Source organism: Lacerta agilis, chromosome 4 (assembly GCF_009819535.1).
Source record: "Lacerta agilis isolate rLacAgi1 chromosome 4, rLacAgi1.pri, whole genome shotgun sequence".
NCBI classification, from domain to species: domain Eukaryota; kingdom Metazoa; phylum Chordata; class Lepidosauria; order Squamata; family Lacertidae; genus Lacerta; species Lacerta agilis.
The window spans coordinates 31,902,106-31,918,967 of NC_046315.1; the positions used below are offsets into that span (position 1 = coordinate 31,902,106).

At 40.1% G+C, this 16,862-nt stretch overlaps 2 protein-coding genes across 2 annotated transcripts in view; one reads left to right on the plus strand and one right to left on the minus strand.

The window, feature by feature from the left end:
- Nucleotides 1-16,862, minus strand: part of CMSS1 (cms1 ribosomal small subunit homolog) — a 179,099-nt gene that overhangs the window by 102,968 nt on the left and 59,269 nt on the right. The gene's annotated exons all lie outside the window — the stretch shown is intronic.
- Nucleotides 1-16,862, plus strand: part of FILIP1L (filamin A interacting protein 1 like) — a 152,909-nt gene that overhangs the window by 80,911 nt on the left and 55,136 nt on the right. The window contains exons 2-4 of the mRNA XM_033146610.1: nt 3,591-3,870; nt 6,218-6,391; nt 12,416-12,594. Coding sequence (XP_033002501.1) covers nt 3,591-3,870; nt 6,218-6,391; nt 12,416-12,594 — 633 coding nt within the window. The remainder of the gene's footprint in view (nt 1-3,590; nt 3,871-6,217; nt 6,392-12,415; nt 12,595-16,862) is intronic.

Below are 16,862 nucleotides of genomic sequence, written 5' to 3' on the forward strand. Positions count from 1 at the left end.
TCTAGGACAGCCTTTCTCAACCTTGGGTCCCCAGATGTTGCTGGACTGCAATTCCCATCATCCCTAGCTCACAGGACCAGTGGTCAGGGATGATAGGAGTTGTAGTCCAGCAACATCTGGGGACCCAAGGTTGAGAAAGGCTGCTCTAGGAGTTGGTGAATGCCCAGTAGCAAATAGCACCTTTCCTTGTTGCATGGACACAGCAATGCCCACAACCATTATCACACTGCATTCAGGAGGGGATAGCTCCAAGCCTGGATTGGGAGAAGGGAAGCATTGAGAGAGAGTATAAAAATTGGAACTGGGGAGAGCAGCAGCAGGCAAGGGAATAAAGCAGATAGCTGAGGTCACCGCAAATGGGTGAAAAGAAGCCTTCTGAGCATGGGCCAACCCAAACTCAACCAACCTAAGGAAATAAATATCTACACTACACTTCATCAAACTATGCACTAAGATTATAAAGAGTCACCTGGAAGGAACAGTTGTGTTAATCCAATCTAGAACTAATTAGCTAAGGAGGTGATGAATTTTTTCTATCAAGCCCTGGTGCAAACTACTTAAGTCAGCAGCTAGGATAAAATCAGAAACATGCGAAGCATGTTTTGAAAGGCACTTCCCCTAAATAATCAAAAATATTGAACTACAAAGGAATCCCAAGAAATAGAGGTCTGCTAAAAAGAAAAAAAAAGGAAAATAAAATGCCAAGGTTCTAAAGAATCAATTATTTGCTTCATAGAAGCACCAGTGTTTCTTACCACTTTACACCCTCTGCTAAACCAAAACAGGCCACAAAACCAGCTGCCTGATGCATTAGTCATCCAAGTTCGGTGTAATATAAAACATCCCTTTGGAGGAGTTTCAACATGTCCACCACAGCTTTCATTCATGTCTTCAAAGCATTAATAATGCCAAAGAGAAAAGCAATGTAATGAAAGGAATCACGAAGACCAACAAAAGCCGGGATAAATCTTGATACAAAACAGGCCTTTATCATCTCTATGTCCATTTAATGCTATCACGTGAAGTTACCACACCCAGAGCATCCTAAAAACCAGAGTCATGTGTATTAACCATTCTTTCAAATTAAGTCCTGAAGTACCAGAAACCACATCTACACATGGAATCATGGCAGAAGCACCAGGGAATTTCTTTTGAAAAGGATGGTGAAATTTCCAATATGACAGAATGCATTTAAAGTTTAGGTACTGAAAGGGAGACTTAATTTCTTTGTGAGTCAGAACATTTTGAAGCGAGGAGTCAGTAATCAAAGTTGCATACCATGGGGAAATAGAATATATGCTTCAAAGAGTGATTGTGTTGATTCATAAATCAATTACTTATGCTGAAAGACCCATTACAGAATGGGGCATCCCCCATTCAGGGCCTTAAATCTTCCAGAATAACTAATAATTTTTTTTAAAAAACTTGTCCTTTTAAAAATATATACATATATTTTAAAAATATGACAAAATACATACAGATTTATCAATATGCTGAATTTAATCAAATTGATTCAACAGTGAGCAATTATAAATGCCACAGGAATTGTTATTTTGAAAAAAATGTACCTGGTTTCTGCCAAACAGGCACAGAAAGTTCTTATATTTAAAGAATATTTATAAAGTTAAAAAGTTATAACTTCACAGAATATAATAAACAGTATACTGTACAGTTTTGAAGAAGTCAAAAACAAACTGTTGCCAGATTGACAGAATATATAAGTAAAGTTCCAGAAGATTTTATCATGTGCTGCTTTACATATACAACTCATAAAGGGCAACTATATTTATTTTTTTAAACACACACAGAAAATGTATTCACTCGCTCTGAAATATAATATATTATGTGTGTAACTATTCATCTGGCATGTCAGACAGTTATATTAGGGGCACCTCTGTATTACAAACCACCTGCCACTGTGGTGGAATAACATAACAGCATGGTATTTAATTCAGGTTCATTCTAACCACTTAATCAAGTGCACTCTCTCTCTCTCTGTGTGTGTGTGTGTGTGTGTGTGTGTGTGTGTGTGTGTAGAGGAAAACACTTTTCCAAATCCACGTTCCATCCATGTTTTCTAGTTAGGGTACTAAGAAATAGCTGCAATGCTCATCATCCTAGCTTTCTAAAACAGTCCGCATGTGAATATTGCTGGGAATAGTCTGAGATAAGAGCAGGCTAATGTAGAACTCCAGATATGAAAGAGAAAAGTTGCCTCTTTCCCCACTCACTGGTTTTAAGTTGATTCATCTGATCACGTTGCTTTAAAGTTTCTTATGTTTTCTTCATCACACTCCTTCCAAAATGTACCACCAGTTTCCAATTCACCCAGTTGTTTTTTAAATGCTTTTCTTCTTACAATTTTTTAAAAGAAGTTGCTATATACTCAGTGAATGAGCATGTTGCTCCACTCCAATTTAACCAACCATTTTCAGGTGTAAAACAATGTTCTTGTTGCCGTCACATTCAATTTCTGCCGTTTCTAGGTAGGGCTAGGGAAAACCCCTTCTGAAACACCAGAGAGCTGCTGCCAGCTAAACGGTCTGGCTTGGTAGAAAGCAGCTTCCTAGGTTAGGTTCCTGTAATGTAACACCAGCATTGCAGGTAGATCCTCAGGTGCACACCAGTGATATTTCTTCAGCTGCCCAGGCACAATCCCACAAACAGATCTAAATGGCAACTCAACAGACAATTCTGACTGTACTGAGGGGACATGCACATCACATGCACTGGGTATAAAATTTTCTCTATGCTTCAGATATCTATGAGCGCTTCTAAGTTATTGATCTTTTGTGGTTTGGATTCAATCCAAATGGATTTAGTGTTCTTGTACAACAAACTCATTTCAAACACTCAAACATACACACACTTTTATGGTTAAAAAACAATGGGAAATATGGAAATAAAAATTCTTGAAACAACGTATAACCAGGGCTTTTTTTTTTTTTAGTTGGAACTCGCCGGAACTCAGTTCCAGCACCTCTTAGTTGGGCGCCATTGCCATTCTAAGAGAACGAGGGAGGTGTTCGTGGTGAGTTCTGGCACCTCTTTTTCTAAAAAAATAGCACTGTGTATAACCTCCCTACAAATATGGCTGGATGTGCAAATAAGCAGCCAACTTTCCGTAGACTCTTAGCAAAAAATTTGCACGCAAATAAGGATGTACCCTCAATATGCAGGTGATCTGGAAGCAGTCTATAAGTAAACAGGTGTAGTACTTCACTACTTTATTTTGTAATAACATAACAACTTCATAACAATACAAGTAAGTTGCTAGAATCTTTGATAAGATTCAGGATTGAACTGAATTCTCATCTTCACAGTTCTGATGCAGTTTGATTTAACAGGCCTGGCTGCAAAAGCAGCCATAGAAAATGTGAGGGTTCCATCTTACCATCCCATCTACTTTTACAAGGTATCCTAGATAAAGCTCATGGTCTGTTTACCTGCCTGACTGAAAATGTGTCTTGGTTAAGAGACCTTGCCTAGCATGATATACCACACTCAAAGACAATTCCGTTATCCACAACGCTATTATATTTTGTGTTACTTTAGGTTTTTACCATTGGTTTTTTATCTTCCTTCACCAGGTATTTGGAAATGCGTTCCAGAAGTAACAGCACGGAACATTCTTCCAAGCCAAAACATTCACAAAAAATGCCAAGTGACACTTATACAGAAGACATGCCTGACACTGAGAGGGTAAAAATGAAGAGGAGAAAAACAGAAAAGGACTTTGCAGCAAAAACAGACACAATCCTGAGAAGCCCTGATTCAGACAAGAAACAAAGAAACTATTCCAAAAAGGGAGAAGATCTTTCTCGCGATGATCTTTTATTTCTTCTGAGTGTGCTTGAGGGCGAATTACAAGTCAGTTTATTTTTTATTTTTATTATAAATACACAGCTCTTGCTTCCCATTTTGAGAGCTCTGTTGCTATCACTGATGTAAAAACAACATGAATATATTAATTTACATGTGACGAATAAGACATCAGACTGTTTTGTTTTTTTAAGTCAGTGTTAATGTAGCATAGTGACTTACAGAGCAATCCTCTGCATATATATTCATAATTAAGTCTCACTGACTTCAATAGGAATTGCTCCCACATAAGTTTAGACCACAGCGGGTGGCGCTGTGGTCTAAACCACTGAGCCTAGGGCTTGCCGATCAGAAAGTTGGCTGTTCAAATCCCCGCAACGGGGTGAGCTCCCGTTGCTCGGTCCCTGCTCCTGCCAACCTAGCAGTTCAAAGTGCAAGTAGATAAATAGCTTCCGCTCCGGCGGGAAGTGAAACGGCGTTTCCGTGCGCTGCTCTGGTTCGCCAGAAGCAGCTTAGTCATGCTGGCCACATGACCCGGAAGCTGTACGCCAGCTCCCTCAGCCAGTAAAGCGAGATGAGTGCCACAACCCCAGAGTCATCCGCGACTGGACCTAACAGTCAGGGGTCCCTTTACCTTTACCCTTTAAGTGTATATAGGGCTGCAGTCTAAAAGAAAGAACCGTGTGAAATGCTACCTGTCAAGATGGAAAGGGGGAAAGGCAATCAAACATGTTGGGTTTTTCAGAAATACGGGTACTTATACATCCAACTTCACAGGAACATGGGAAGCAGATTTACGTCATGCTATTTGTTCATCCTGCCAGTATTGTACACTCTGACTGGCAGCATGTATTGTCTACTCTGAATGATTCCAAGGTCTCCATTACCCGATTCCTGTGTTTTTACTCTGGGAATACTGGGATTAAAATTTAGGATTTTCCATATGACACTCTACCACTGAGCTATGGCTCCTTCCACTTTAAGAGTGCCGTCCAGCTCAAGCGAAGCACTTTTATGTGTCATTTATTTCATTACAGCCAAAGGGGATTTCAAGAGCTTGGCTTCACCTGGGCTATTCATTATCTCTTTTCAAAATAAATGATAAACTCCATCTCTCTGCTTGCGTGTTGTCAAAGCAGCTAAAGATACAGAAGCAGAGTCTCCACCAGCCATGACTGTAAAAGGCCTTTTTTATTATTATTAGCATCTTACATCAGCCAATTTAAAGCGCCTGCTTCTTCTAAGGGCTTTGAGGGATCTAAGCCATGACACCTGAAATCCAACATCCTTAATACCATTAATTATTTTTGAAAAAATCTTGGCCATGTGTATGGAGTATTGTATTGTATAGGTAATCACAAACACACACGGGTCACCCTGCCAACTTCTAGGCCAATTAATCTTGTTTTAAAGAGCTGCCATTATTGCATGCTATTGGAATGCACGCTGCGGAAGGTCACATCCTCTGCAATGTGTACCTCGCTGGCTTCAGTGCACAACCACGTACATGTAACAATAGTAGCAGACGGTTTTCTGGTTTGACTTAAAACAACAAAGGGTGACTTTGTACCCTTGCTCCTGGCTTCCCCCAGGAGGAATGAGTGACATGAAACTCCAAAAACAGCTGCCAATACCTTCAGGTTGTTCTTTTCCTTACAAAACTTGACCAGTAAGAAAAAGCACTCATTTGACTATAAAGCATTGCATTATCTGTTTGGCCATTCCACCCTAACATGTGCATGTTGGGGCCTGCCACCTGCCCTCTTATCTCCACCAAGGATAGCCAATGTGGTACCCTCCACATGTATTGGGCTACAGCTCTCATCAGTCTCCACCAGCATGGTCAAAGGACAGGAGAGATGGGAGTTGTTTCCAGCAACATCTGGGAGGCACCACATTTCCTACTGCTGATTTAAAGTCCCTTTTTTACGGCCATATTTCCATATACACTGCCAACATCTGGAAGCTACAGGAATTGACTAAAATGGAAAGTGACTGATTGGGATAAGGGGGATGGCAACAGAAGCCAGAGGTAAGAGAACAAAGAATGTGGCTGGGGGAGGGATGAAACATTGTTTTAAATTAATACTGTTGTCTTATAACAAGGATGGGGAACCTGTGGCCATTAGCATTGCAAATGGTCAGAGATGTTGAGAGTTGAGTGTCCAATGACACTTTGAGGGCAACAGGTTCCCTGTTCCTGTTTAAAGAGGCAAAGTTTTCCTTTTCCAATCACTCACGTGCCAGATGAATTGACGAAGCACTGGCAGCAGTAAAGGCTACTTGCGTGAAAAGCTGACCTTAAAAAATAAAAATGCAAGAATTAATTCAATACCATTGTTGCAAACAGCTGATATCCAGAATTCATCTCACTGGAGTAACTGTGTTTTCTCAGGCGCAGGATGAAGTCATAGGAGTTTTAAAGGCTGAAAAAATTAACCTGGCTTTACTTGAAGCACAATATGGCTTTGTTACTCCAAAAAAGGTCCTTGAAGCACTTCAGCGAGATGCTATACAAGCCAAGGCTACACTGTGGCAGGAGGATATCTATGAAAAGCCCATGGGAGAGGTATGTGTGATGCATGTTTTAAAGCAGGATGTATGAACGCAGGGATTAGCCCTCCAACCCTGTGAATCAAAGGAACGAGTCTCGTTGATTTAACTAGTGAAGGGCAAGTGCCAGCAAAGCAAAATATTGTTTGTTGAATTCTACAAACAGTGAGCTCAGAGCTTAAAGATGCCAGCCTTTAAATCTCCACTACGAAACTGACACACACTTCTGCTTTGAAAGCATCCTTTAACTTCCAAGCGAGATGAAGGCAAACCTAATTGTCAAATGGTAAAAAGTCTAAGTAGTCAATGAATCCCAAAGCCCGTAGTTAGATTCCTAAACCAACAACTGTGGACTCTTACAGGAGGTCACTGACCTTTGGGGACTGTTTGTGAACCAGAAGAACCCTTGTGAACACATGCACTGGGCCATTCCATTGTCACGGGTGGGACACTTTGACCATGTTTTTTGGTATTCACACATGCGTAACAATGTAAATATACATAAAAATTAACAACCAAAATTTAAACTATGTTCTTAATAAGATACTGAACATTTTACTAATGTTTTATTATTTTTATGGATATTTTTGACAATTTTATTAAATGTTAAAAGTGTTGTCACGGGTGGGACAAAAAAAGGACATGGAGCTTGAGATAAGTTTGATTTATGGAAAAACTCTGTGAGTTGGGAGGTGACTCAATGATAAACTCAGCATATCTGTTTAAATCAATGTTTATTGGTTACAACTATGCAATCAGGAATTAAGTTTAAGAAATTTAATGATACAAAATTAAGGAAAAAATGCTGTCACGGGTGGGACAATCATCAGAAAACTTTTAATTTGAACACTTCTGTGAAGACTACGTGGGTGGACTTTTGAAAAGAAGGTCCATAAAATAAACTTCTTTTGTCTTTAGCTTAAAAAAAAATGGTTAGACTGCACGTTTGGAATCTTCCTCACCAAAGTCCAGTGCTCATCTAGCATTCTTATCAGGCTCATTTTTCACGGAATGGCCCCACTGCAACTCTTCCCGGCCCAGCTGTAACCTCCCTGAAATCCCCCCCCCCTTGAGCTTGGGAGGTAAAGGCCTCCACTGGCTAATACAGGCTTCTTTCAGCAGGGGATAAAACTGTGGACACCATGCAAGCCTTCTGTGGGCACATGTGTGCTTGAAGGCACCACACTGGTGAATCATGGGCTAAGGAATCACCCATATATTACGTCACACTTCTGAAGACCTGCTCCCCTCATGTCCCACTTTACCCATTTTAACCAAAACCCTTCCTCTTTTGTCACAGCTTTGTTTCTCTTCCTCCCTCCCTTGATGTAACATACCTTTTCTTCTTAGTGTTTTGTTTGGATTGGATAGGCTTCCAGGGGCCCTCTGACTTCTTGGGATGAACAATAATATTAACAAGCAGGCTTAGTACAGTACAGTGGTACCTTGGTTCTTGAACAGCTTAGTTGTTGAACAAATCGGGTCCTGAACACCGCAAACCTGGAAGTGTTCCAGTTTGTGAACCTTTTTCGGAAGCCAAACGTCTGATGCAGCTTCCGATCGGCTGCAGGAAGCTCCTGCAGCCAATCGGAAACCGCACCTTGGGTTTTCAAACGGTTTCGGGAGTCAAACGGACTCCTAGAACTGATTAAGTTCGAGAACCAAGGTACCACTGTATCTCTAGACTGTAGAGTTCCCTAGAAAGAAGTTTCAACATCCAGCATTGGGAGATAATTCTACATTTGGAGCTTGCTAAAGAACTATGGATGATTAAAATGATGCAAGGTAATAAAATGGGAGCCAATATCTATCTGCATTCCTAAATGCTTTCCTCTTCACTCAAGCACACATGCTTCTGGTATACAGCTCATTACAGCTCACTATAAACGACATCATGAATAGAATTCTTCCACAGGGCACTTTCCAGATTTCAGAAAGAAACATATGATAAAGTTCATTTCACATACACAAACCAATGTCACACAAAAAGGTTAGAACTCGTTTCCAGATATTGAAGCCTTAACCCTCTAGTTATGATCCAAATCTCTTGAAGTTCAGTTGCAGAGGTCAATGCCTTTTCAAAACACTGTAGGGTATTAGGTCATAGAAGCTCTGAGCACAAAAGGAAATGATCCAAGGAAGGAACAGTCTTGCCTCCCCACAAATTTCCAAAACATAATTCGGACTTCTATTTTGCATATATTATACAAATGTTTTCTTCCTAACATTACATGGCAGCAAACGAGTTTCTAGCGCCACTTTCCTTGGCAATATCAAAGGCAAAGAGAAACATTCTGAAAATAGTAAAAATGGTACAAATCCCTCATGCTGAGTGGAGTCCTGGAAACGGAAGAAACTGATAAACACCATGCAGAACATTTTGCAGAACACTGTAACTTTAAATAGAATTTGGAAAAGGTAAAGAGTACATTTATTTTGTTTCTAACGTTATATATTTATGAAATAAATAAAAGAGAGAGAAAGGGCCACCAGCACCAGTTACAGCTGGAGTGCCGGAAAGAAGCAAATTACTATGTGACTTCCCGACACTAATTCTGTCAATGTACCTCATTGCCTGGCTCTCACAGTCCCTGCTATTCTAATTGCTGGTTTCTCAAGAGCAGTCCCTAAGATGCTGCCAACAATGTGACAGCTTTGCCAGTTGAGAATTGCCAAGCTTATCCTATGTGCATCTTGGTTCCAGTTATATACTTGGGACAAGTATATGCATTTCCAAGAGGACAAATATGTGCAGCTTTCTTCACTCCTATAATGAAGTATTAAGAGAGGCAGACAACCTGGTTTTGAAATCATTAAGAACTTCATCTCACTTGTTGCCAGTTTAGCTCATTTCTCTTTGGCAACAACAACTCAAGCTATCATTTCATAAAGACAATTCACTCAAGCCACAACTGGTGGGTGTTGACCCACTACTCACTGCCACATTTACCATATATGTGCACAGCAGATGCTGTATACATTGTAGTTTCATGTCACATGAAACTGTCCTAAGAGACAAAAGGACATACAGTCAAGTTATGTCGCCAGAGGGAGGTGGGGGGGGGAGCTTCATTTCTGTGGGAAACCTCAGCATCTTACCAGTAGTGAATTGTTTTGTCACTACTGAGCCCACTGTGTGGCAGTTTTGGTGACAAGTAAGCAATTTCCCTACCACCACTGCTCTTCACAGTGCCAACCCTGCAGAGCTTTTGTGTAGTTTAGGGGCTCCTACGATTTTGTCCAGCAGGATATGTAAAGGATCCCTTGGTAGCAAGCATTTAATGATAAAAAAAATTGTATCCACCACAATTGGGATACCACAGTTTATGTTGATCAGATAAAAGGATGTCCAGAACACTGTCTGGCTCCATTTTGTTGGATTTCAGTCATTAAGGACCCAGAATACGGGCATGGCACTTGGCTAACTGCCTGAATGTTCAACACTTGCCATGCTTCACTTATTACAGCTAGTGGGTCTGAGTACAGAAGGTGACAAATGCCTCTTTGAGAGAATAGGTGATCCCAGCCACATTAAAGGGTATGACCATTACTAAAGAAAACTGCAGTGGACCCATAAGACCTGAACAACTGTCAGCTCATTGCTAACATTCCCTTGGGACAGGTGATCAAGTAGGTGATTGCCAGCCAACTCCAAGCACATTTTGGATGAAACTAATTATCTAAATCCATTTCAGTCAGACTTCAAAGCAGGATTTGGCATAGAAACCAGATTGGACACATAGAAAGATGACATTTGCTGGGAGAGAGATGGGAAAGTGCAACTTTGTTCTTTTGGACCTCTCAATAGCTTTTGATAGGCTTGACCATACAACCTTTCTGGAGAGGTTGTGAAAGTTCAGTGTTGGAGGTATTGCTTCCTAGTGGCTCCACTCATGCCTTGGTGCTAATTCCAGAAGAAGGTGCTTAAGTATTTTTGCTCTGCTGCTTGACATTTATGCCTCAGAATCTCTGCAGGGTTCTATTTTAACCCCCACCCCCACCCCTTTTAATCATATACATGCAACTGGAGTGAGGTCATTTTGAGATTTGGGTGTGGTGTCATCAGTGTGCAGATGACACCCTGCGTTCCTTTTCACCTAGCACAGGTGAGGCAGTGGGAGTAATAAATCAGAGCCTGGAAATGGTAATGGACTGGATGAGGGCCAATAAACTGAAGCTCAATCCAGACAAGACAAAAGCACTGTTAATGGGTGGTTTAAATATTTGCCTACGTTCGAATCAGGATTGTGTTCTGGGAGTGGTATGAGAACTAACAGGGCCATATTTAACTACAGTAAGTAAGAAACACATTTACTGAGATGGAGAATGATATGGTTAAAAACATTTTGGTTCTTATTTCCATATTGCTATATTATTCCTTATGCATGACAAGCTTAGAGTAGTTATAGCAGATTAGTGGTCATTTACCTGGACAATGAGAATAACTTTTTTAAGTTAGCATGTGTAATACAGCACTTTCAAAATTATACATTCATCTTACAGTAGCAAGGGAGATCTGTGCACTTAAGCAGACTGCTGAACCCACGACTGTAGATATACATCTTCCTTGATATCATGACTCTCATCTGAATCCTAATATAACTGGTATAAACTGAGCTTCTGATGCAAATATGGATACACATCCCCTCCTGGGGTCACTAGTTGCATGCAACAAGTTACATGCAACTAAAGTAAGATTGATTTAGCTAGGTTTTATGAAAACCATCCTCTCCTTGCCTTCTTTCTCCTGGGAAACAGCTACTCTTGAACTATCTTTAACTCTCTAGCACTGAACCACCAATAGCAAGTTTAAAACAGTACTGTGCTTGCGCTGTAGCCCTTAACTACCATGCAAGGCCATGAATTACATGCATCACTGAAGAGCTGTACAAATGCCAACACAAATAAAAAATAATCAACTACTTTGACCTGATTTTTTTTAAAAAAGAATTCACTCTAGCCTCAAAAATTTATGACTGATTGCAGACAAATTTATCAGAAAGGTAGTGTTGTATGTAGGGAGGGGGGGAACCCAACAAAATATCTGTTGCAGATCAGAAAATCCCACCGAGACAGACCTTCTGACAAAACTATGAAGTCTAGACTATCTTGGTCAAAGGGCTTCCAGCTCTGGCAAAATAGTAAAGAATAAGAGAAATCTGTTCTGTTTTTATGTTTCCCTTCATTAGGCTCTTGTTCAGTTCATTAGTATAACAGCAGCAGCAGTAGCAGCAAATAACTTTCATCACTTCATAGGGAAGCTGAAACTAATAATTACATGGAACCGGGCCTCTTGCCTTCCTAGACAGAACAAAAAGTTAATATGCATCACAGCTAGACAAAGAGCACTCCATCAATTAAGCACCGAGCCAAAAGGGGAAGGAAAGTTTCCAAATACTGTAAGACAAAATATTTGAATAAATCATGTTTGTACAGAAGCACACTGGGAACCAAATCAGAAAGTATTAATGCACCTCACCAATATTAGGTGTCATCAGTAAGATGAAGAACTAAAAAGTAAGGTGGCACAACCGACAGGGAGTCTCATTGGGTTCTCAAATGAGGGAATAGGTGTATCTGAAGAAGTGTGCATGCACACGAAAGCTCATACCAAGAACAAACTCAGTTGGTCTCTAAGGTGCTACTGGAAAGAATTTTTGATTTTGTTTTGACTATGGCAGACCAACACGGCTACCCACCTGTAGAGGGAATAGAGGAAGGTCATAGTCCTGACTTCAGTATGTCGCTGGTGAGGGGATTCATTAGAACCAGTCAGAAACCTGAAGACCTGTGCTCTTCATCACATCTTGCCCTTTAAGAATCCCTAAATTAACAAAATGGAAGCTGAGTAATACATTCTTTACGATAAGGCCTGTGCCAATTAAATCCCCCCCCCATAGATAGTACTGATGTTACCCGGTACTTCCTGGCAAAATCAATAATTAAAACGACTGTTCTTCACCCCCACCCCACCCCCCAAAAAACCCCTACAAAAATGAAGGAAATCACAGAACTGAGAGAATCTTGTTATTCTTTTTAGCTTGACAAAGTTGCTGAGAAGCATAAAGAAACTCACAGGCGGATGCTGGAACAGCTTTTAATGGTAGAAAAATCTCACAGGCAAACCCTGTACGATCTGGAGGAGGAGAAGAGGAAACATGCAGAGTACATGGAGAAAAGCGATGAGTTTACCAATTTACTGGAACAAGAACAAGAAAGGTAAGACAAATTTAAAGCTACCAAGTAGACTTTAAAATCTTAGTACTTTGTAAGTACCTTAAAAAAACTACTCCTGATTTGTATTCAGCATTTGAACACATCAAGAACATGTTATGGGGTATATACTGCATGACCTTTTGTGACATAATGTGGTAAAGATAATATAGCCTGCTAGCCTTTGAGTATCATCCTAGAAATGTATCTTTTTTCCCTTTTTGTGCTTTCCCATCTCCCACATTTCCTTCCTCTTTGGAGAAAAGGCCTCTTCTGATTTTTCTTGAGAATTATCATCTTCTTCTTCTTTTGGTAGTGCAAAGGCAGAGAGGTAAAATTGTAGTAAATGTTGATATAACCCGAATAAGTCTTTAAGGTCTCCTGTCAAGTCACAAAAACTTATATTTCAAGTCCAAATCACACATGACACTAGTGATGTGGCAATCACCTTTATGTTGTTGGTATGTTCTGCCTCTCCATTTACATCCATGGAATCATTGTCATGTGGGTGATTTGAATGATACAGGTCCCACCCATGCAGCTGTTACAGGAATAGAACACATCACTTACTTCACCAATGAGGCTTTTTGCCCTACAGATGTTACAGAAGTAGAAAGGGAATTCAATGACACAGAAATGGCCTCCCATGTCAATCCAGCAACGTCGTTTCTTAGTGAGGACTGTACAAGAGTTTAAATATGTTAAGAATCAAATTCTAGTAAGCCTAGTAACTCATATATTTACAGTAATACACAACACGACCCCCAACGGAGAAGTCAGAACACAGTATCAACTGCAACGTATTTGGAACCAGTATATCTGTGATGTACATAGAGGGCTGCATCCTTCTTTTGAGGCCAGTGGAAGCATTTAGGGTGAAAATCGGACAAAAAATATTCCAAAGACTGCATACACAGTAAAAGACAGTCTTGTGGACTGTTGTAGTCATGCATCAGCCTGGGTCATTAAAACATTATATAAGCCCTGCAAGATCAAAGTGAAGGCCCACCTAGGCCTGTGTTATATAGCATGGTGCAGGGGCCAGCTCAGCTGTCTGTGCAACAGGATTTAGTGGCAGGAACCATGCTATGGATTCAGTCCAACTACCGGTATATACTGTATTGCTGCATTATATTATTATTATTATTATTATTATTATTATTATTATTATTATTATTATTATTTACACTGCATGCTCAGAGCAGCAGCAAAGTGCTTTGAGAACTGTAGAACGTAAGCAATAAGGAAAATGAAGGCAGCCTAAAATATGCAGCAGGAGATGAAGCTAACCAAATATACTGAGGAAATCTCTTTATGGTTTAGGATATAATGGTTCCTCACCAACTCACATGAGAAGAGACAAAAGTGGCTTTTTTGTTGTTGTTTTAAAAATTGCCTACACTTCAAAATAGTAATTAATTGTTTTTAAAAAAAAAAAAAAGATGAAGAAAAAGCCCCCAAAGAGAAGAGGAAAATATTACGGTCACATTTCCTATTCCCCAGACAGCTACACTTGATTCTCAAAAGTATGAGAACATGGTCTCTGTATCCCATTGCTCAGAACAGCTTCCAGATGGAAATGTCTGGGTGTGAGAACGTCAAGCCCATTCTAACCTCACATGATGCATACAAGATAATACTTCCTCTCTTTGCCGGCATAACCTCATGTTTCATGTACCCTGGCACCACTTGCAACATTCACCCTTCCTGCTACACCTTTTTCCTTTAACGTCTGCTGTAGAAAGCTCACAGGCTCTCTCTCAAAGTACTCAAATATTTACCGAATAAAATTCAAAAGTACTTTGTTGCTGATCTTGTTAACAGCAGAAGAAATGTTCTAAATTAATACAAAATTATAAATAAATACAGCTGGGCATGGGAATGAGGAATAAATAAAAGAGGGAGCTTAAAAACAAAACAAAACAGCAGACACTCTGCCCATGCACAAGTTTATGTGATGCTGATACTGGAAGAGTCAAAATTCAAAGCTGGGTTTTTGAGCACACTTTTCCAAATACAAGTACAGATCTCCAAATCGCTACACAGAAAAGACAGAACAGCAGAAAAATAATCAAATGTAAAGGCTAGGAATGGCGGGGAGGATGGTTTTGATTAAATGTAACAGAATGCTGCATCATCTGCAAACAAATCAGTATAAAACTGCAAAGAAAGACAGCAAATATACAAGCTTTTAGACATAATGGATTATCTAATTAAAATTTGTTGTTGTTTTAATAGTTGGAAACAGTTTACAATTATTATTTGTAACCAATATCTGTCTGGAAAGGAAAAACGGAGGTGGCTAATGAGACCTTAGAGAATGCAATATAATAGATTTTAGATTAAGCCTCAATTTTTGTGTTTTCTTTGGAGTGCTCATTTTATGTGGAAAACCCTAAAGGAGCATGATGTCACATCTTGAATAATATCCAAAACATTTGCCAAGTGATGTCGCCATCAGGATCTCTTAGCAATAGCCTACCAGAGTGAGAAAGCTCTCACACAAGTTAAGGCACGGCTCCTTTATTATGATAGTAGACAAGCTGATGTTTTACACACATAGGGGGGGGGGAGGAGAGAGAGAGAGAGCAGGGAGTGCCTGGGAATTTTTAGAAAGCAGAAACTGTTGTGATTTTAAAATGGATACTGAACTTTGTGAGTTTGGGCCTGTCACACAAAAATTTGGGTGAAATCACACCAAAGTCAAATATTGGTCCACCATATTGATTCAAAATGGTACCTGCCATCCAAACCTCAACAAACAAACACCACCTCAGGAACCCTTGCGCTGAGTTTGGTTACAATATATTGACAGATGACTAAGCCTGTGCCAAAAAAAAAAAAATAGATGAAGTTATGCCAAAGTCATGTTTTGGATTGTCACCTTGAATCAAGATGTCAGGCATCCAAACACTGACAAAGACTGCCACTCCTAGCTCAGGAGCCCTTGTGGTGGGTTAATGACAATATCTCATGTGGCGGCCAAACGCATACCCAAAAATTGGTTCCGTCATGACACGCACGTCACATTTTGGTTCACCATATTGATTCAAAATTGTGCCTGTCATCCAAATGTCCACATAGACCCTTAACTCAGGAACCCTCATCCCAAGTGTGGGCACAGTCTACCCGGTTGATTCGAAACAACACCTCGTGTCCAAACAGTGTTGAAGTTTGCCATCCAACCTCAAGAACGTTTGTGCCAAATCTGGCAACAGCATCAAGAGAGGCAACCAAACTTATGCCAAAAACGGGCAAAGTCGCACCAAGGTGATGTTGGTGCCTACCATCTTGGTTCAAAATAGTGGTTGGTGTCCAAACATGGACAAGGACTACTGCCTGCACCTCAGGAACCCTCATGCCAAGTTTGGCAACAATATATCAAGAAGCACCCAAACCTCTAGAGAACAGACAGAGCACTTTCCAAAATATACCTGTAGAGTATAACACACACACACACACACACACACACACACACACACCATTGTTGTGCTTCAGTGTTCCTGCTTAATTAAATTGCATAATCACTACTTCCCTAAAAGTCCTTCCAGGAGGTTGAGGAGACTCATCATCTTTGTGGGAGGAGTTGGGACAGTGCTATAGTTGGGAGGAAATGAATCACCCCAAACAGAGCAGGAAAATCCCACCCCACATGAGAGCATGACTCTTTTCACCCACTTTGGGGAAATAATTTCATCTCCAACTGCAGCCCCGTACAACTCGGTCCACAACTTTTGGTAACTCCCAGCAAACCTTTCAGAGGGTTTCATGGAGGATTAAAGGAAGGAAATGCTAATTGCTTAATGAACACTCATTCATTTTGCAGTTGGTTTAGAAAATGTTGGCTGTGAAATGCTTAGGTATAAAAATGACCCTGCAGGTTTTTTAAAAAGGAATACTCTTTTTGTGAATATGCAATAGAATCAGAATAGGAGAACAGTCAAGGACAAGAAAGGCAGAGTGGATGTAACCAAATTTATGATAAAAATCATGCTTAACTGATTTTTGATTTAATATTGTTGTTGTTGTTTAACTGCTTATGGTCAAGTGGGAGGTCAATTTTCAGTGGCAGTTGCATCAAAATACTGAAAGAAAACAGACTAATTAAGGCAATCCATCAATTCCAGCATACTTCAGTTGAATACTGAACATCAGCCAATACTAGTAATACTTTGTTTTCAACTCATACATATGCACACATACTTGGGAGTAAGCGCTGTTCATCCCAGTGAAACTTACTAATTAAACTGGCTCAGAAACAGAGACAGCAACTT